Source organism: Temnothorax americanus, unplaced genomic scaffold (genome assembly GCF_048541705.1).
Source record: "Temnothorax americanus isolate GAGA-0224 unplaced genomic scaffold, ASM4854170v1 Scaffold7, whole genome shotgun sequence".
In the NCBI taxonomy this organism is placed as follows: Eukaryota; Metazoa; Arthropoda; class Insecta; order Hymenoptera; family Formicidae; genus Temnothorax; species Temnothorax americanus.
In genome coordinates, this window is record NW_027509792.1 from 2,165,908 (window position 1) to 2,188,430 (window position 22,523).

Here is a 22,523-nt window from a genome sequence, read left to right on the forward strand (position 1 = left end):
AGGACTTTCGAAATGGCTTCGTTACCTTAACGAAGCGACTTTTCAACCTTGACATCATTAGCCGATTGTTCGTCTAAATTCAGCCGAGTACTCGCTCGGGTATTTATCTTCCTGGCGCAAGATGTATCGGCCGACCGGGCCGTATAGTAGGCCTCGCGTCTATCATCTGGTGCCGCGACAGAGAGATAGATAGAGGCGGAAAAGAGGTGGACGCGGGAGAAAGAAGCCACCGGTGAGAGCGGGCAGAGAGAAGAGCTTCTCGAATAGAAACGGCCGGGAATTCCCCCCTCGCGGTTCGTTCATCGATCCGATATTCTGTGGATGCGCTCTCGCTCACCGGAGCGAGATACAACCGCGAGCGTTGATTGGTAAAACGAATAATCGAGCGAATCGGGCAATAAGAGACGTATATTTATATCTCTCAGGGACGGACGAGAGAAGATGGACGGACTGACTGACGGACGAACGAAGGAAGGAGCGGCCGGGAAGAGAAGACTACGCCACGAGTACCAATGAATCCGATTGTTCCCCGTGAATCGAATTGTTAATGAATTATGTCGTTACGTGCACCTCAGTTCTGAAGCGATATATACTCGCGTTACTCTCACGTACCCGTGTATGAGAGCGTGTCTCTCGTATCACTCTCTGTCGGCTGCCTTTCGATTCTCGGCGATCGAATTTCGCTCGTCCATCTACTTTCCTATCTTGGGAAACGATTCGTTCGAAACAATGTAGCCGGAATCTCGTCGATTGCAAATAATATCTGTTTGGCGATCGATCGGCGCACACGTGCGTATATACGGGTAATGAATTCGCATCAGTCGATTATGTCACGCGAATTGACGATTCTCATGTCAGTCACGTTCGCAAATGTATACTTATCTGCTAATTGATCAAGTTTTATAACAGAGAAAAGTTTCTAAAAATACATACAGATATTTAACAGTTTAGATAAATCCACGTCATATAACACGAATACTTGACAACTTTAACATCAGCGAAGGTTTCCTTGCCGCTCCCAGTGATGAACATATTACGAACGGTCGCTAAAATGCGAGGCTAATTAATGACGGCCGTCGCGATGCACATTAGCCCTCGAGCAGGAAGCAGAACTTTGAAAAGCCGCACGTGAAGCTCGCGACTCGCGATTTAGAAGCGGCTTGACGGGCACAATGGAAGTCAAACTCCGCTAGTCGTCGTCACAAGCCGCGGGGAAGAGGGGATAGCGTTCCCTCTGACGAAGAACCCAGTATTTATATGGCCAACGGGAGCTCACGCGCGGAGGCAGTTTGTAATTAAAGAAACGGTACATCGATAGAGGTTCGAGATACGATACGAATGCGAGAGAAAGGTGAGGATCTCGATCGGCAGCCGAATTTAAGCGACCGTCCCGACGCGGTTCACGCAATTCCTGTCGACATTATCGATGCGTGGCCGTAAGGTATACTTAAGACGGACAATACCGGTCGTTCAACGGTTCCGCGGAAAAGGCCAATCCGATCTAATCTCCGCGGGTCTTCTATTGGGCCATGGCTGATCGAGTTTCGAGATCTCGTTCTTCGCCCGGACGAGAAGGGCCATTGTCAGCGAGAAAAGCGTTACCTTTTTATCGCGGATATTGGTGTGGTACGTGGCTATTAACCTCATCGATTTCCGGCACAGATAAGTATCGCGCTCCGACGTGTATCACGACGTCTCGAGGCTTTATTGTGTCACACACCTCCGCTCGTTATATTGAGTATTGGAAAAGAATAACAGTTCAAGTGATAGAAACGCGTGACAACCCGATTGTACAATGCGTCCCGCCCATCTGTTTGGTTATTATTATTTGATACACAGACGCGACCAATCAATACTGCACAAAGATATCCACGTAACTATTTATAAAGCGATTCATCGGATTAATGAGAGACGGAATTTCTATTCGAGGCCTCTACATTTCTTCAAGTATTACAAAAAATCTAAAAAGTTGTTCGGTTACGAAAGAAATAGTAAAAACACCTTGCTATATTGCGACAATCTTCGTATAACACGTTTCAGTAGTTTTCACTTTTCTGAAGATTTGATAAATCTTATTCGCTCGATTAGAGGAACAACTCTCCTGGACCTCAGATCGTTAGATCACAGCGCAATACGAATTATTGCCATAGAACGCGTCGAGCACTTTGGCTTTTCGGCGCACGTGAGGGAACTAATCCCAGCTTAAGACCGGCTTATCGGCGGACATAAAGCCGTTGCAGGTCGCGTCCATCTTGACGCGGTAGCCGTCGCATTCAGGTTTCCTCGACTCTTAACCCCGTTGTTGTGTCACATCGCGATAGAGTCATAAAAGGCCGAAGCTAGGCGATGGCGACCGGCCGACCGCGCTTACACATATAGCGGAGTACGTAAAGGGATCTCGTCGGACATCAGGAATGCGGAATGAAGTTCGACTTTACGATCGAGTATATATCACGCTCGCGCGCGCGGCTCAGAAGCCGATTAGTGGGGAATAACTTAATTCACGGATTCAAGACGCGCTCTACTCGCTCGGTGCATCGCACCTTTTCGTTTCCCTGCGGGATATCGCGCCACGTATAGTTTACGTAGCGCGGCGGCGCGGGCGCCCGCGTTTAGAGACTAATTTACGGCGCCCGTGCACGGCTAGTTGCTCCGTCATATTTTATCGGTCGGAAGCGCGTTTGAATTACGATCGGCAAACTTGGATTGCCGTTTCAAACGAGGCGACGCCGACGCCCGGCTATACCTTTCAATCGAAACGCATCGACGCGTCCGTTCCTGAGCGCGCTTTAATTGCATGTCCGAGAGAGAGGACGGCTAACGTAGTTATACGATTTCCAATTTGCTTCCGATCTCTCTCCACGCTCGGCGAATATTTCCTCGGTCGAATAACGCTGCGAAGGGAGCGCATTCAAAGCCGCTCGGGCAAATTGATACTTGGGTTTTTCGCACGATCATCCGCAAGACAAGTGATAATTATAATTATCTGCCGATGATAGGCATCGCCGCTCTCGTCGTACTCGCGCTCATAATGAAGTTAATGATTCAATTTTGATAACGATCGCGTCTTACTTTGTATAGCGGATACAAAAGCGGCTTCTCTTCGAATTCCTTTTTGTATTAAAAATCTAGTTAAATTTCTCCAACGTTGCTATCAACGTACCTGAAAGCCTAAGCGTTATTCGCTTCGCATTATCGCTTCACCGATAGCTCGTCGTTTTTTCGCAGCTTCCGTTCAATAAACCAGCACTTTTCCGACGGTAACGCGAGAATCATATGCTAATAACGGTGCGGGTTTCGTGATTTGGCTCAACGTGTATTTATACGATGCGGCGTAAAGAAGGGATAAAGGGCGAGAGCAGTTCGTCGACGCTATAGAATCAGTCACGGTCGGGCCACGAAGGGGTCCGGTCCGTTCAGGCTCCCGCGAGCTAACGTTTCGCAATATTTATAAGCTGCATTTCAATAATACTATTCCGAGTTCTTTCGCGCGAATATCCGGACTTAGCGTACTCAGCGACCAGCGAGATCTAACGCCGTAGAAATTCAAATGAACATCAGATGACTTTAGACGATGAATTTTCTCATAGATTATCTTGGATGGCCTACAAAGCGCAGTCTATTCGAACGACCGCTGTACTCGACTCGTGCTTTGTTTAAAACTGTAAGTTTTCAATTCCACGTGTCGAAAGCGCGTTAGGGAACAGCGCACCGCGATAATTTATGCTCTCAAAACGCAAATTATACACGCAGCGAGAATGGAAACGTTTAATGTGCAATATGTAACTACGTTACACGATCGCGCTGCGGAACGTGCCTCGAGGATACCGCTGAGATATTTTTGTACATGATTCACTCTCTACGTTGCATCCGGCACCGCGGATACAGAGATGCGCCTGGATATCAGAACCTTGCTACATTGCTAGGAACATGGCTCGATATTAATGCAACACGTTCTGAACGTACCGCGGCCGAATCAATATCTTATATACACGCTATTTGAACATTCGCATTCTGAACTTGTAACGTGAAATTAAATCGGAACCTAATGAAAGAGATCGAGAGGCTTGAATTTACAATCGTCAAGCTACATATGACAGACATTAATGTTAACATGAAGCGATGTGGAAGCGCTAAAAATTCGAGAATGGACTAATTTCTCTTCTCACTTAAACTTTTTTTGAGATATATATATTATTCTCGACCAATGCAAGACTTTTGTATACAAAAACTTAATATACGTATTAAGAAAACGATATTAAGTCGTCACATTTTTCTCGCGATGATTTAATTTCCTTTTATGAAACCATAATTCTTTCTTGATTTATTAAAATCCGACAGTCTCGCTTCCTCTGAGACATAAAAAAATCCAGAATAAAGTAATAAAATAATAAATTACATATTACTTTACTTTATAAATGACTTAAATCTCGATTAAGAGAAAGATAAATTTTATTCTTTAAAGCTCGCTTTAAAAGATTTATAAATCGTGTTATTAAATTTTACGATAGACTTCCGTTTACAATTTTTATACGTTATGCATCTTAATATATGTATATATACAGTTGAATTTATATTTTATATATATTTGTATTCTGATTTTTTAAACGCTCTTTATTACGCGACACATAAAATTATAAATTCTATTTTGTACTTGTGGACACGAGTTGCGGATCGCGAGCTCAAGTTATTACAGCTTTAATATGCAATAATAGTCCATTTATTGAAATTATTTTGAATGCAATAACGTCGAAATATCCGGCACGAATATTGCAAGACGTTAAATATTTTTAAACGACAACGGCTCACGGCCTCGTAACCGCCGCGCGCGGCACGCTTGCTGGGTAAACAAGGTCGCCGCGCGCTCGCGCGCTCTCGGCTCTAGTATCATTCGCGCGACGTCAATCGAAGGGCCAGGTAGCAAGTGCGTGTCGCTCCGCACATCGCGTCGTTATCTCGTATCAAAAGGCGAATATTCCGTATGAGTAACTTGCCGCTCGATATCTCGTACGTGCCCCTCATTAGTTACGACGGCTAATGGTTCGTATAAGCTTACCTGAAACAAATATTTTTCGTGTGATTTATTCGTTGGAAGTAAAAATTGAAACGGAACGGAAAATGTGTGTAATTTATTATTTCTTCACGGTATTTATGCGAATAATTATTTCTTCAACGAGTTTGAGTTCAAATGCGTGGATCGATCGATCGATTGATTAATCGGCGCTATCCATTCTTTCGCAATTTAAATGTACAATAATTTATCTTTTTCGGGTCGAGAACGAAGTGATATACTACATGAAACATATATCGTATGTAATTCGTATGATGAAAAGCCGCGATAAAAGACGATCGTTTATTAATAATTGGTTTGATACGTAAGAAATAGAATAATCGGTATTAAGAATATTTCATAAGGCGATGATTGTTTGACGGCGACGAGTCGGCGGTCGGAGTACGCCGCCGCTCGGCACACACGCTTCTTTCATTTTTTGTGCACAACTCGCCGTCGCGATCTTACCTTGTTGTTTACGTGACGATACTCGAACGGCGCGAGTCGCTCCGCATATTTTCGCAACACGTCTCGAAACGCTACCGCGACACTACTTCGGATCGTCACTAGATTTACGAAGTACCGACATTTTGGCACCGTCACACGTCACACCGACGAACACGTATGCATATTAAGATTTCGCGCACAGAATCAGGTTTGAAAATTGCACTGAAGGGTGCGTTCGGATTCCCGGATGGAGAATCCGAACGCCGCGCCGCCCAAGTCCAAGGTGTAGACAAGTTACACTATGTAATAAGTGCGCACTCTTCGACGCCATTTTGACTTCAAATGCTCAAGCACTGGGGGCGTTATGGATTGCGGGTACGTAAATCTACGTATAGTGACGTTACCTTGGATCATTCAACAAAATGTCGCGAGTACAGAACGAATCGTTTCGGAGTTATACAGCGTAGCGACGTGTTTAATTAGCATGTACGCGGTCCACAACTCCGTATTCTAATGCGATTCAACGTCGGGAGCGTCGAGCGAAACGCCGTGTGCGATTATATTCTGATTATTGCGCGCGATCGCGATTAATCACGCGTTCTCGCGAGTGTTGTGTCAAGTGAATGCGATGAAGCTGACAATCTGGGGGGAGGAAGAAAGCCGAGGAAGGAGCCGAGGAAAGGAGGCATCGGGCGGAGCATCCTGGCGGTAAGTAAATTATTGTTTTTTATACAGCGTGCTTTCAACGTAGCCGGTACCAATTGCGCTGCTATACATCGTTTCGATGTATGACATGTTATTTTTTGCTTTTAACATAATGGATCTGTGTAAAACTGTAATTGTGTGGACATATATAGATGTGCATATATATACATATTGTGAATATAAGAATATGAATTTAACGTCTTGGAACTTGTATATATAATATTGAAATAATTCATAATTTTTATATTAAATGCTTTGTACATTAATATAAGAGATTAAAAAGATTTTTAGAAAGCGTAAGAGAGCATCATAAAGATATAATATTAACAGTTTTATTTAATTAATTTTTATTATTTAATTTTTAATGAATTTTCACATCAAAAATACAGTATAATCGAGGGTATAATGAATTTAATTCTTGAGAGAGTTTATTATTAATGATAAAAGACATGAAATAATACTAACGAGTAAAATACTGATATTTTTATGGAATATAAATCTTTTACCTGCATTTCTTAATGGTATTTATGTCTCGAAAAGATTGGAACAAACTATTTATATATATATGTACACATTTATATGAAATAAAAGTAATATATTCATACAAATACTCATTCTTACAACGTACGAATTGTACCTTAATCTATCCGTTCATGTTACTTTGTTTGCTACTGTTATACATAAACTGCAAATATATACCGAGGAGATTACGCTGCATTACAATATTATTCGATATTTGTAATCGCGATGTAACCGCGAGCGGCTTTGTACTTTGGAATCGATCCTCTGCGTACACACACGCGCGCCCGCGTGTGTATATTTCTCGCTATAGCTTTAATGTGAAATAAAGCCGACGCGCGCAAACGGGGAAAAGATCGAATACGGGCGGAATTTACGGCGAGCGAGATGTGCGTTTTGCACACACGTGGTGCACGAGGCGTATACGAGGTCGGCTCCTTCATACACGCCTTCGCGCGAGATGCGCGAACAAGTGCGAGCGGGATGGCGCACCGCGTCCCGCCTTGAACGTGGGAGATATTCAGGTAGTCCCCCGGCCCGCGAATACGTTAGGCAGATTACGCGCGCGTATTATGATGCCCTATTGTATACAAATACGAATACCCACCGTGCGCTGTATGGGCATAGACACGAAGATAGCTTTGTGCCCGCGGAAATGCACCACCGGCGTTGCGCCACACACGCACACACACAAACGGGCCCCCTCCGGGCTTCTGTTTTACTCCAGGGCGTCCGGAGCTGATCAGGAAAACTGCAAGATTCGTCGAGAAGTTTGAACGAAAAAGCTTTTCCTCGTAGGGAAACAAAAAATAGAAAAATATAAGAGGCTTGTTTTTAATAATGCATTTATGGCATTTATTGGACTTTGAAAGAAGTACAGTTAAAGTTGGCAATTTTATCTACATTTCTCTCAATGCGGAATAAAAATACAAATCACATACATCACTATGTAAAAGCTCTCTTTTTCATGCTCCACGTAAGCAGATTTGCAGTAAAATTACGTAATTTATTGAACTGTCTCATTCGCGATAAATTTGCATTTTCCCATTTCAAGAATATATACAGTTTTACCATATGGATTATATACACGGAATATCAATTTCAGTTTGTAGTAGAAAAATGTGCTTTTATTATGAATATCATTTGTCATCAATTGATATCGCCCGAACGCACGTTAATCATCATCATGTACCGCGCAATTATGCAGCTCTCAAGAGATTTCTGAAAATTATACTCTTCCCTAAATCGACCCCCCCCCCCCACGCTCCTCCTATTTCTTTATTCCAGTACGCGTATGATTCATGCGTATAGGAACCGACCCGTAAATCATCGGAGTGCGCTACCGCTCGTTATAAACTCTCATCTTTCAACTCCTCCGTTTCTTCTTCATCGTCGGCCGTTTCTCTTCCCTCGCTGCGATCCGATCGAAATTTCGAGGGAGTCGTTAAATCATCCGTGGCCCACGGTGTCGATCGGCGCATTTTTCTCTCAACCTTTCGCTTTTTTGTTCCGGACGTTGTGATAGGAAAAATAACGAGATTAAGAAAAAAAACCGAAAAGATGAGTCTAATTAATTGGCATGCGCGTATAAGAAAAAATTAATATATAATGTGATAAAGTTAAATAAAGTATATCTCAAAAACTTTGGAGAGATTATTTTTAAATTTGTTATAAAACATTTTAGTATACATTTACTAACTAAATATAATTAACATTTAATTTAGTGGCTACGGTAAAAAATTAGCGATGATAGAAAATTGATATTGTATGTGCATTAGTGACGAAAAAAAGCTTTTACTTTTATTTCCTACGGGACTAAGAGTGATCGGTCGATGGATTTTCGATTCTCCACCCTACGTTTTAATTTGATGGCGTGGAAAACCCAACATACCCACGATGCTCTTTCTGATCAAGCAGAAATTCGCTCGACATAATTATTTAAATGGTATCTTTACGAGATTATACGTAAAGTCTACGTGCACGTATGTGAATTTATTAACGCTAATGCATCAGATTTATTCGCGGTGCATTACTATTTACCTCATTTTCCTTTTTTTTATTATTCCTTTATTTTATAAAATTATTACGTGTTTAAAAGAAATCTCCGCCATGCAAAAGAAACCTACGCTAGACTAAAGAAATTCGCTTACGATATCAAGATAAAACCGAGAAGACTATTCTCGCCGTGAATATTCTAATGAAGATACTTGTACTTGATCGACGAACATGCGTCTCGCAACAAGTGGGTTAATCGGTTTCTGCATAACGTCGATCGAGGTAACACCAGCCACCTGGATATCAGCGAAATCGATCTCCGATTATGGACGCCCTATACGTCCGATACAGAGGAGGACGCATATACGTCGCGCATCTAGATATCCGTGCCCACCCGAGATCTCACATCCCATCATCCGGTCCCTCTTCCTCGTATCTCCCAGTGATTCCGCTATTTCCCCCTTCGTCTTTGTGCCCGTGCACCAGCTCCGCTACTAATAACAGTCGCTTTGCAAGTGTGAAATAATTACTTCGAATGGCATCCAAACCAGTTTCACCGCGGAGATTAGCATAAGTGATCGAAATGATCAATGGACCCGTCGTGGCCTCCGCGCGACGTGACTCTCTCTCTCTCTCTCTCTCTCTCTCTCTCTCTCTGTCTCTCTGTCTCTGTCTCTCTGTCTCTCTGTCTCTCCCCCTCCTCTCTCTCTTTTATTCTCTTTCGTCTTTTCTCTCGACTTCCTCGCGAGATTGCGGTCACTTTGCTCGTGCACCGAGCACATATTATTCTTGCTACCTAGCTGCAGGTAGAAGGAAGATACCGCCTTTTTCTCTTAAGACGGGTGACTTACTGTGGCCCTTTTGCGCATAATGTACGTATCCGCGTACGCGCTCGCGCGGATTGCTAATATAATCAGCAGGATTTACGATTGCGGAGTCGTACGTCGTGTCGCCGCACCACCGATCGTCATCGTCCAATCACTCGAGACTCCCTCGAGAATACTTTCTCGCCCTAGATGCTTATAATTATTCTTCCCGCGAGTTCGCGGGGCGTTTTTCTCGCGACGACCCCCCGTGGATTATCCGGTTTGCGTCTTGTGTCGGTGAGTAATGTGAGAAAGTCTGCTTGGCTTGATCTCGTCTTTTAGCGGTGGCTTTAGTGGTAATGCGTCGAGTCCGCGCTTTAAAAAATGGATAAACTGACGGTTTTTCCAGCTGCAAATGTATCGAAAGTTTTATCTTATCGTACAGCATGTCTTGAATTAGACTTTTGATAACGAGTTCTACATCATTGTCAATGAAGATTTGGAAAATATTTAATTATAAGATTGATTTACCAATAAATTTGTAATATGTATTTAGGTCAGATATATTTTCTTTCCTTTTGCTGACATTTTATAATACAAATCCGATTTCAGATATTGAAATTTATGTCCTTGTTAAAAACTTGGATTTTGAGAACGCATGTTTCGCTGTTAACGCTCGCGTTTTCAGATCATATAACTTACTTACATTGCTTTTACTCGCAGGGTCCTTTGCTTGCGCGTAATGTTTGTGCCTGATGCAGTTACTTACGATCGGTGCTGCAACCGGTAGGATTTACGATCACAAAGTCTGCCGCGTATAAGTCGATCGCACTACATTACTGGTAGTCATTTACTGCATTCCCTTCAAAGGAAAACTTTCTCCCGTGTCGCGCAACGACGAATGGGACGCCTTATATTTATTGACGGTAAATTCAAACTTAAATGCAATGTAAACTTCAGCAGGTGTTCATCGAAGCGACTTCATTTTCCTGCATGATCCAACCGCGCATTACGATAGTTAACGAGTATTTCAAACAATTAATTTAACTTTTAAGTGCTCACGTGCTCTTCGGTACCCGTCAAAAGCGATACTTGATTGCTCAATGTAATTTGTAATTAGAAATTTAACCGGAGTTAAAAGACGGAACGCGAGTCAGAGCTGCGCGAGTACCTAAAATTTATGTTTCGCTATTATTTTCGCGTAATATTTTCCTACGAGAAATATAAGTTGCCATGTCAAAAACTAACATAAATCTCCTGTAATAAATTAATACGATTTCTTTTCAAAGAATCAAATATTCCAGCGATTTAATTCGCGCGGGAAATAGATGGCATCGTCGACCTTTGTCGATGGCGGCCCGTTCGGAGCAATTTTTCTTCTCTCATTCGTCTAGCTCGCTGAATGCGCGCCGGGGCCAAATTTTGACGAGGCCGTGATATATATTCGAGTCGACGGAGGCACATCGTTAAACGCGAAACGCACAATCCTAACCCCGGGGGAATATTTATTACAAGTAGATGCTGATGAATGACGCCACGCATTAGGCGCGCCGCGATCGTCAGGGTTCGGAAATTAGGACAATAATGAGAAAGGTACGGTACACCGTGTCGTCGCTCGGGGGGCCATATCCTCGATGACGATTAGCGTTCGCGGTCGCAGTGTCGAGCGGTACACGGATCCTCTTCTTGCGGGCAGGAAACCAGAGAGGACAAGGCAACCTTTCTTTAGGCCCCGGCAATACCGTTGCTCATGAGAGCAACGCTGTCGTCAATGCCACTCTGTTCTCCGGCTTCTCCTTACATCGGTCAACCGACGTTGTGTATATACGCAAATGTACAACGAGCTCGAAACAGCAGATGTATAGAGAAAGAAAGAAAGAGAGAGAGAGAGAGAGAGAGAGAGAGAAGGTTTGCCCGACCGACGCTTGATTTTTAGCCCGCATCCTTAACGGAACATCCACGTTCCGCGATAAATCTCTCCGGGGCTCCGAGAGAGCTGCCCGAGAAAGAGCGAGAGAGGTCGACTCGTCTCTCGAAAATCATCCTCGTGCCACTGTAATAAATCGAGGCGAATCGGGAGAAGGAGAGAGGAGATATGAGCCCGAGCTCGGTTCTTGCATTTTATCCGTTTAAATTCTCCGTTTACATCGAGGAAAACGGCCGTACGCCGCCGCATCCTTCTCCGTCGCGACGGTTTTGCGGCTCCCTTATATTCGCGGTGATTTTTGTGACAAAGATCTGCGATTGATCGAAACTATTAATTCGAAAATTGGAAAGTTTAAGCGCGAGATCCAAACGACCGGCATATAGCACCGTTTTTTTCCCCGGTGCAGTGAAGTATTCAAAGAATCCTCGCATCGTAAAATATATATCGCGATATACGAGTACGATGAGGTTAATAGCACGCAGCGAACGAGATCGTCGACCAATAAGATTTCCATTAAAATTCCAGGATCATAATAACAGAGATATCACGCTTCACGTACGCTGCATAAATTCGTCACTTTTTGTTCGTCCGATCATAATCCGCGCCTCTGTGCGCGCATTTTACGTGCATTTCGAGCCCGTTTGCCGAGCGTATGACAGTAATACTCATTTCACGAAATATAATAACAAGGTTGCATGGCATTCAGACGGGGCGCTGCCGCGCCAATATCTGAATAATAACGCGGATATAGATCGCGCAACACATCGTCGGATTAAATCGAAAATTGGCTTCGCCGTGCGCCGATTGCGTTGAAATTCTGCCGGCTTGGATACAGCGATACGATAGAGTCCTTTTTCGCGGCTCGGATTTAAATTAGCCGGTGGCGTACGTTGAATGGAGCGGGCATTATCTCCGACATCGCGGTGCCCCGTAATCCGCCGCTAATCGTCGCTCGAACAGGATAGAACGACGCACAAACGCGCACAATGGACGGATCATTAATTCGCGTTTAATGATTGGCATTGACGAGCGTTTATTCCGCGCGCGGTCGAGCCGGATTGGCGCTCCTGTAATTCCGCTCGTAGAATCGACGATGCTTAAGAGTGACGCTTGTAATGAGCCAAAAACATGGGGCTGATACAAATTCATAAGCGTCAGGACGACCGCATGGCGCGTATATTCCCCAGTCAGTCGTTATGGGTTGCACGGATAGGATATACCGCCATACGAACAATGGTAAATCTGTAATAATCCCGTAATGCGTGTACGTCTACGTATTGTGCGTGCGTGCGCGTCCTCCGCAGTATAACATTTAACGTTAATGTCAGTATCCAGTGAAATTGAATTTTTTTGCGGGTAATTTAATATCCCATCTGATTTACGAAAATTGCATTCCGCGCCGTCACGAATTATTAAAATTTACGAAACGTTTGACGCGAGACGAATCGATACGCGACTACCGCATAACTTCTCGAAAATTCATTTCTGCAAAGGAACGAAATGAAAAATGCTAACAGTGGCCCCGCGTATGGCGATCGTTTACTCAACGAAGCGTTAAGTTAAGAGCGCTCGTGCGCGAACGCAGTATACTCGCGAGAGTTACGATCTACCTGACGCAGGATCTCGAAATTCCTCATCGAGGACACGGAAGCGATCTCGACGACGGTAACTGGCCCGGTCGCGCATACTATTACCACGACGATTCTCGTCCTCGTGAATGTCGTGGTCCGAAAAAGTCACATTAAGCTGTGTGAGAAAGTGTCAGGTCCGTTAATGGAACGAGCCGTCGGGAACGATTCTGGACAGCGACTCCTCGAGCCCAATGCGGCCTGCTCGCGGTTCTCACGACCTGGAAGGACTTGCCAGACTATATCTTGAACGAATAGCATTCATGACAAATACCTCTGCATTACAATCGCGATTACAAACGTTTGCATGACGTTATGATATATCTCGGCACTCCTTGCGCGAAAACAGAATGAAAGAAAACTACGTTAAAAATTTATTCGTGCATTGAATCGAGAACCAACTCTAAAATTATTCGCAGGATTAATGCCACAGTTATATTCATTTTCAAACATCTAAACATTCTTTCCAATATTATTTATTTCCAATTTTATTTATTATTTATATATCTCAATTATTTTTAGATTTTTGTCGAAAATATCTTTATTAAATTTTTAATAATATTTTTTCTGATTTTTCTAAATTGATTACATAAACATTATGATTTCATAATTTCGTTTATAAAGTATTAAAATCCTGTGGTCTTTTTGCTGCCGTTGCATTTTCGGCGTTTCGCGTTTAAACTTGGTTTAATCCAAATAATCGACCTGTTAACATGCTCTTGTGTTTCTCTCTCTCTCTCTCTCTCTCTCTCTCTCTCTCTCTCTCTCTCTCTCTCTCTCTCTCTCTCTCTCTCCTCCGAAGGACCTTGCACACTTACGGACAGTTAATACGCCGTAGGCGTATTCGCAGAACGTAATCGCGGAAAGAGTCAGCTCTTTTAATGCGGACAAACGCCGATGGAGGAAATTTCAAACGACAAGTATACGATCGAAGTTTGTTAGATTCGAATGTTATGGGCCCTTTAAATATTAAATTAGCTAAATCTTGAAGGAATCCCGAATGCCGTGGAAAGAACCGCCGTGAGTGCGTGAGGCACTTCTCCCCGCATCCGCGCTCTTATCTCTACGGCCGGCGAAGTTTCAGAGGTTCCGCCGCTCGCTGTATCGCGCGCTATTAACCAAGAACCGAAAACTTCTTGGGTGGCTGCCTCGCCCGTTCACCCGCGCCACCGCGCCCGTACACGACGTGCACCCGTGTTTCCACGTGCCCCAGTCCTCCCGTTTCATTTACCACCGATTCGACGTATCAACGCCCTTTGGCTACCGTTCACGAAAGACGCATCCCGAATTCCTGCCGCATTCCGTCCCGATGCGCCCGCCGGCTCCGATCTCCCCATCCGAGACGTTCGCGCTATCGCGGAATGAGTCGAGATAAGAAAAAAAAAGGATAGATTCGAGAGCGCATGTCGCTCATCCCTGCCATACCTCTAATAAAACTACATGATCTTTGGCCGCGCATAAACCGCGAAATCACAATTAAACTTAATACCGTGTTACGTTTACCGCGTCCGCGATAAGTGAACGAGAGATATGCGAAAAGTTGGCGAGGATATTTCTGGAAACGTCATCGTATTTCTAGCATTTTAGTGTAATGCTTTATTGAGCTAAACTTTTCGAATCGTAGATAGAAGAGAGTTACGACTTAATCCGCGATGCATGGTCTTCGTTTATGTTATTATGTCATAAAGCGGACTTTGTTAGAGTACAACCATGAAGCAAGAGATTACAAATGAATCCGTAAATCTTTAATCTGCCTCAATGTTGTCTTAACTTTACAAGCTATCCCATACATGGTTCGTTAAAAGTACCAGCGTAAGATTGTAATCGCAAACGAGTTTTCCCAAAAGAGTCTCGCGAGCACCGCTACCGCGGAATAGTTGCGAAATCGTCGCGATATCGCTGTAATTGAGCGAGTTCGCACGCTCGTTTGTCTCCCTGGCCCCTGCGCGCACGGACAGAGCGGGTGCATCGGCCGCGGCGGCAATTAATAATACCGCGCGTCCGTCGAGAGAGCCGAAAGTCCCCGTGAAGCCTCCGCGAATGGTAAATTGTGGCGTGCGGATGGTAAATTGCAGACCGCGAGTGACAAAGCACGCTCGGCGAAAGATCACATTTTTTACAGGGCTGCGCGCGCGCCCCCCGTTTGCGTCGCTCGCGAAAAGAATCGAGAGTGAAGTCGTATACGCGGATTATATATCGTTCCTCCCTCGGCTTACTTGTCGCCTGTGTTACTAGCGACGTATACGGAACCTGCGCCTCTCATGTACATACGTTGTGTATGTTTGTTACGGTATCGTTCCTGCCTGCCCAGGCTGGAGCGAGCGCTTATATCATCGTCCTCGAAAGAGAGCGCATGTAACGCTCGCTTGCCGGCCGCTGTCCTGTCTCTTTCTCTCTTTCTTTCTTCTCGGGACGGATTTCAATGCCGACGAGAGAACGTAGGTGTGCGAACGTGAAAAGAGGGGTGTAAAGAGGGAGAGAGGAAGTACCTTAAGTCGAGGCTAATGATACGCGATGATATGCGGCATTCGTCACTGTCCGATGTCTGGCTTGATTGCCGCTACTGTTCTCTATCCTTTATCTTTCGCGAGCTCGCAACCGACGCGCGCGTACATGTGTCAGAGTGTGCGTAAGAGTAAGAGCAAGGCGTGCTTAATGATAGATCCGTCACGGACATGCGAAAATATTAACGGCGCGAGACTCGGCTAATTGACCAATTGAACAATTAATCGAAGCTTATCCGAAATTCTGGTTGTCGTGTCAAAAGTACATTATTATATTTTTGACAACATTTGGTAATACTATTTTATCACATAAAGTGGTGCGTTATCATATGATACGTTTTATTAAATTTAATTAATAACATTAAAAAGTATATAAAATTAACGTATGTATGTCACGCTTATAAGAAGACATACGTATATAATAGCATTTGAAAGGAATTTGAAGAATACAAAAAAAAATTGAAATGGCAAATGTTCATATAGATTGCTATTAATTACATCCATTCACAATTGCGAAACATGTAGAACCATGCGTATACACACAGACCGGCATATAATTCCATGACATAATACGAGTTCTCGCGGTCAAGTAGATAGTCACGAAGTTACAAAGTAGATTGTGCACATGCGGTACAGCCGTTCAAAGCATTGAATCTATAAGATTGAGAAAAAAGAAAGCAAGCTTTCTCTTTAAAAGCATTTTCATGCAATAATATATTAATTTACTTTATTTCTGTTCTGTGATTCTGATTTGATTTTTAGATATAACCAATTTCATTTATCTTAAATTTATTTTGAGGACTAAATGGAATATGAATGTGATTCATTTTTCAAGAATAGTTTTAATTCGCTCCTAATAGATATGTCAAAATTAATATGTGAATAACTCCCAAATCTTATGAAAACTTGTAAAAAGTGATCCAAAAATAGACACGAAAGACCGGAGAGTAAAAAGTCAGTTCGGCACACTCCAGCATCGGTACCGCGCCGTTTGGACTTGCGGCAAGCAAGTCCAAAACGATCGGCCGTAACTCATCCGACGAGTCCCGCACTCAGCAGTTCGCCTCGTTTCTCTGTTGTGTCTTCTGACAGCCGCACGCGGAAAAAGTTAACTTATTCTAAGCATGAAGCCCGACTGACTTCGGAAAGAAATGTAACCACGTCGTAATCTGGTACACCGGCGCTATATCCATGGATGCGTCAATTTAACTTCAAATATAGTATTTTGGAATCTTCCACAAAACTAGTTCTTTTATTATCAGTGTATGATAAAATTAAGCAAAGCAATTGTTTTATTTAAAACTGATTATGACTGTTTCCTTTTGAAAATAAGGCTTTGTTGCACAAAATAGATATCTGCAAGCTTTAAAAACGCATAGATTGCAACAATGTATCAATTCGATTTTTTTACAATCGAAAATGTTTTATGTTATTATATACTCAAAGAATTATCTTAGGCTGCGTTCCGATATTCACTGTCGGGACGCAGCCCTAGTAACATATCTTCAACACTTGATAAATTTCTCTTGCAAAAATTTATGTATTCTTTTCGGAATTTATACGTGACATTATCCTACGTTTCTTTCTACAAAATTGTACGACAATTAAATAACGAACTTATGCCTCTATCATATTCGCATCGGTCCCATCGCCTAATATTCGAATCCATTCAATCGTCACTAATATTTCGCAGACACGCAGAGGCACTTTCGCGGAATAACCGTCGGCGTTGCGCGTTCGTTGCCGGTCGTCCTCGGGCCGCGATTAATTAACGTTAATCGCCAAATGAGACGAAAACCAGTTCGCTCGCGTCCCTCCTCTTACGAACGAGCGGGCTCGTTCTCGCGATACTCGCAGGCCTGCGCCGTATTTCCAGGATTTGTTGAACGGTTCGGGACGACGACTTATCGCGGCGCAGCGTGCCTCTATTATTTCACGGGCTATGTCCCACAAATAATCTGGCCGTCACGCGATCTCGCGTCGCTTCTCGGTTCCTGCTCCTTTCCTCCCTTGCCGGATGTGCGCCCACTTCGTCTCGCTGCTCGCCAACGGTCGGCACGATCGCGGGGCACTGACATTAATCAATGCTTGGTGCAGAAATTAATATAGCTCGCGGTGCTGTACCATAACGACGAGCAACGAAAGCCGGAGCGAGGTAGAGGCGGGACGAATTTAACGAAACCGCGCTGGGCGAGGAGAGGCAAAAAGGAGAGCGCGCTTTGGTCCGAGGCGTGGGCCGCCAAGACAACGTTCCTATAAACTCATCCCTTATACACGATGATATTCTCTGTCGATGCCATATGAAACGCGAGGTCCTCGCGATATTGCGATACATCCATAATGAAGGTCCAGGTCCCCCTATTAGATGTCGCATGAACGCGCCGCTTGCCTCGGTTTCTGTCTCCCTTTGTATCTCTCTTTTTCTCTCTTCTCATCTAGAATATTCCATTCGCATACATCAGGGAAATCGAAGAGGCACGTTCCCCCTCAGCGACTAGTTCCTCACTCTCAGCCGCTCGTTGTCTCCTCGTCGTCCTCCGCATTCGTGTTCACGTCGTTCTCCGCGGCATACGTCTCTTTTTCGACGTTCTGCACTTCGTCCGTCTCCCCGGTACATTTCCATCGCCGAGCTTTGTCAGCAGGCTTAACTGATCGCTGGCCGCGTACGATCGATTGATACAAGTTCGATCGTCCGTAACTAGCTTGCAAATCAGATGGAAAAAGGGAGGGACTTGTCGTCTTGTGCCGGAAGCACGCGTGCGAGCCGTAGAGTGAACATTAGATATATTAGACAGATGAATGGCATTATGCGCGAACGAGAGGATGAATGAAATATCGAGGCATCGAGACGGATCACGTGCGCGAGTCCTTTGACCTTCTCTCTCTTTCTCTCTCTCTCTCCGCACGTTCATAAAATCCTACCTATCTCCCGCGCCGCCTCGTCGTTACTCTCCTGTCTCCTGCTTATTTTATCGACGTGACGCGTTACTATGTAACCAATATAGTGGCATTACTTGACGCACTCTCGCCAGGTTCTAAGGTTGTTACGAGCGACGAGCTAATCCTTCGGTAAAGCCGACTCGGTGATGTCCGGTCGTTATGGACTCTCCTACTGTGTTTCAATATTTCCTTTATGCCTCGCGCGAGCCGCGTTAGTGACCGGTCTTTATATTTCGTGCACGCGTAAAAGCGGACGTAATAATCTCGCGTAACATACGGCCACGTATATACTAGAATATACAGAATCCTGTATAGATGTATCGAGCGTGAAATCGTGGTCGTCGTCATCGTTGCAGATTTTCTTGGTGTATCTGGACATTAAATGCTCGAAATCATCAAATCACCATAAGTAATTACGCCTCGAGGCAATTTGCGCTATTCCAACTGCATCGAAGTACCGCCACAATAAAGTTTCATTCAAGATTGTAGAATCTTGCGATCGGGGAAATATCTTCTTGAATTCCAACCACGTTCTCCGAGGGTTTGTTAAACTGTAATCGACCTGCTTGCCTTTCGCTGGGTTACCGTATCTTATCCCTTCCAATCTTTGCATCTTTACTTATTAAAACCCATATACCTTATGAGTTTGTAGATAAGGGTACACTCTTCAAGAATGTTCTACTTGGTTTCTATTTAATAAATCAAACATTAGAAAAACGTGTTCAACTTGACGTGAAAAAAATGTTCAATATATCTTTGGCTCAAAATAATTAAAACTGACTCTTAATTTTACAAATAAAGAAATTGTCAGATTTATCTTATGCGACTATCGATAAACACAAAAGCGATATTCTATCGTCTGTTCCTTACTCTCGGTACGATCACCATTTTAGAAGAAACCGAGAGAAATCGGACGCGCGCGCGCGCGGGGGACCGTTGCAGGTTGCAGGAGCAAAGTAACAAAATGACGTGGCGAAAACGACCAAGAAGTACGCAAGACAAGAAGGCGGAATCGATGGGGCAGGGCTGCCGGGCCAGGGGCAGGGTACGATCGTGAAGAGATCCGCGGGCAGATTTAGCGGCCGCCGCTGACAAGACAATAGCCGTTCCCCTCGTTTTCTGTGAACGCGCATTCCGCGGTCAGGTATGCGCGCTTCACGAAGGAGAGCTCGGGACGCGCGCGCGCGTCGCACCCGGGTTCGAGAAACGTCTCCCGTTTCTCGCCTTACCCTCCCCTTGCTTCCATTCCCTATGCCTTTTGTCTCTTGTGTCTCATCCCCCTAGTCCTCGCAGTCTCATCCTTTCGCGTTACGCGCGAGGAATGGTCTCCATTCGTCTGTCCTGTTGAACCGACTCCTGCACATGTTTATCGCCGCCGTAAGAGTGACACTTTCGCACGAATGCTATAGGCGAGAGAATTGCCGGAAAGAAAGAAAGGCTTACGGTTAGGCGAGATTCTACCGAATTTTAATTTAATGATAGCGGTTTTATTCCTTCGTTCTTTTTATTTCAACCGCGTCTTTTCGATAATGAATGCTTCGATCGAGACGAATCATTATACGATAATTATTTAAATGTAGCTTTTAAGGTAATTAATACAATTTGAATTTATATTGCATTCGTATCATTGCTAATGCATGTCTTTAATAATTATATGTCTTACGATAAAAAAGATAATGTGCTTTTAACGTCTGAAATTTGGGATGATGATAAAAGTAACAACATAAATGATAACATTTATTTTGCTTCCTAATACTACATAAAATATATACTTATTCTTTTACATTTTAATTACAATATTTTATTTTTTTTAAATTTAAAGCTATAATACGCTCATAATAAATACATAATACTTTAAGGAAAAGTTCATTAAAGTCAATTATTATACTGCGAGAGGTTTCTCGGTTTGTTCTTCGTTTAATTGTCACACACATTCGTGGAATGTGCTCGTCTCACGATATCGATTTCGCCTCTTCTCGAGAGAGCAAATGATGCTGTCGTCCGGAATGATTCGCCCGCGATGCATTATTCGGTTCGAATCCGATCAAATCGTCGCGCAGTTGGAATAGAGCCGTTGCGGAAACTATAGCGTACACCCACGTCCCGGCGTCCGGATAGATAGTTTCTAATTAGCGAACTTCCAGCCCGAGCACGAAATTAACATTTAACTGTGCGGACACCTGGACGCGGACGGACAGCTAACTAATGCGCGAGCCCGAGGAAGCTCGTCGACCTGTGTCCATTGCATGCATATCGTGTGTGTGCATTTTACACACATATAATCGACATATATGCTCTAGAACGTTAATATTTGTTGTGTATATATACACATATATGCACGTTTGTGTGCGAAGGAGCTGGAGTTCGTTGTAACGCGCGTTGCCCTCAACCACCGAACGTCTTTCGTCGTTTGTGTAACGCTAGACACGTACAACGTACACGTGGACCCGTATAGGACGAGATAGTGCGGTAAGGCTAACGCATCCGCACGCACACGCACAATGCGGGTACACATTCACGAGTCGCGTGGAGGATAAAGAGGGAGAGAAGACTCTCGCAGGAGTAGGAGGCGGCGCGGTCCAGGACTTTGATTTACATTCTCCCTAATTACAAATGAAACGCGCACGCTTATTGGCGCGTCAGTAGCCTCAAGAAGGATGAGGCGCAGGCCATGCACACGAGTTCCTGCATGCATGCATGCGTGCGTACGTCCGTATACGTGTAGCTACGTATGTCGGCGTCTCTTTTCGATATGTCAGCAAACGCGCGCGCGCGCCCGCAAACACGAACGCATCACACACGTGTATATACGCGGTACACGCGTGAACACGTGCAGGCGGTAACGAGCGATCCGCAGCTCCAGCAGGAGCTTGCAGCAGGAAGAAGGAAGAGAGAGAGAGAGAATAAGACGACCGATGTCGGCGTGCGCGAATCCTTTTCTCTTCAGCATTTATCACCCGGTAGCCGCCTAAGTTTACGCGTTTTTAGGTTGTGCGTGTGTGTGTGAGACGAGAGACGAATGAGGAAGAGACAGAGAAGGGAGAGACGACGCACGACGGAAGAGTTATACAGAAATACGCGAGGCGGATTGCGACCGTCTTGAGATTTATTCGTCGTCAGTCGCTCTGCCTTGGGTTAACGAATGTAGATTCGCCGCTCTAAGAAACGTCGGTTATCGATAGCCGAAGATTTGTCCGATCCGGCGTATTCCGATTCGAGATGCCTAGAAGTCTGGAAGGGGGAGTGTCTAGCAACTGTAGGATGTCGAAGTTTATTCGTGTAAAATATGAACCGTTGCGTCAAAACGAATCAAAGGTATATATTTTTATGTATCGACAAACGAATCGCGAAGATTCTCTCTTCTGGAAGAACTTTTTTGCGATCTGAAATTGCGATTGCTCCCTCGGAATCGTCGCCCTCACGATTTCATTCCATCACGCAACGCAAAAAGTAATAATCTACCGCAGCACGGCAGCAAATGAATCGGCAGTCCCCGCAATAATGCGTAATGAATAATACATAACGAATGAGCGCGAGGCTGCTTTTTAAAGAGCAATGCGCGGCGCGAGGGATCGGAGAGGAGGCGCGGATCCTCACTCTTGCCGAAGGGTAAGGAGTGGGCGCGAATCGACTCAGACGACGAAATGCGCGAATCCTTTTTCTCTTCGACATTTATCACCCGGCAACAGCGCCAGTTTACGCGCTTTTAGGCCGCGCCTGTGTGTGTCAAAGACGAATGAAGGAGAGGAGAGAGGCCGCGTGCGCAACGACCGCGAGCGTTTCAACGCTCGCACGGAGCATACGAAGATGCAACGGTGCAACGTGCGCAAGCAAACGGTATCGGGCTAATGAATGTAGATTCCGCACCGCGGCGAGCAACAGGTATCGATAGTCGGAAATTTGTCTCTACGTCGGGATATTAAGTTACCAGCGTCTCGCGTGTGTGAGTAGAACGTCGTACATTCGGCCAAAAGCGTGCGTGTGCGAGCTTTCGGTTGCACG

General features: G+C 44.4%; 1 protein-coding gene across 1 annotated transcript in view; it reads left to right on the top strand.

Annotated features, from left to right (window-relative positions):
* The first annotated feature begins 5,545 nt into the window (after positions 1 to 5,545).
* Ephrin (ephrin) overlaps positions 5,546 to 22,523 on the top strand; it is a 143,826-nt gene continuing 126,848 nt past the window's right edge. Inside the window, exon 1 of the mRNA XM_077422200.1 lies at positions 5,546 to 6,205. Coding sequence (XP_077278326.1) covers positions 6,126 to 6,205 — 80 coding nt within the window. The 5' untranslated portion in view covers positions 5,546 to 6,125. The remainder of the gene's footprint in view (positions 6,206 to 22,523) is intronic.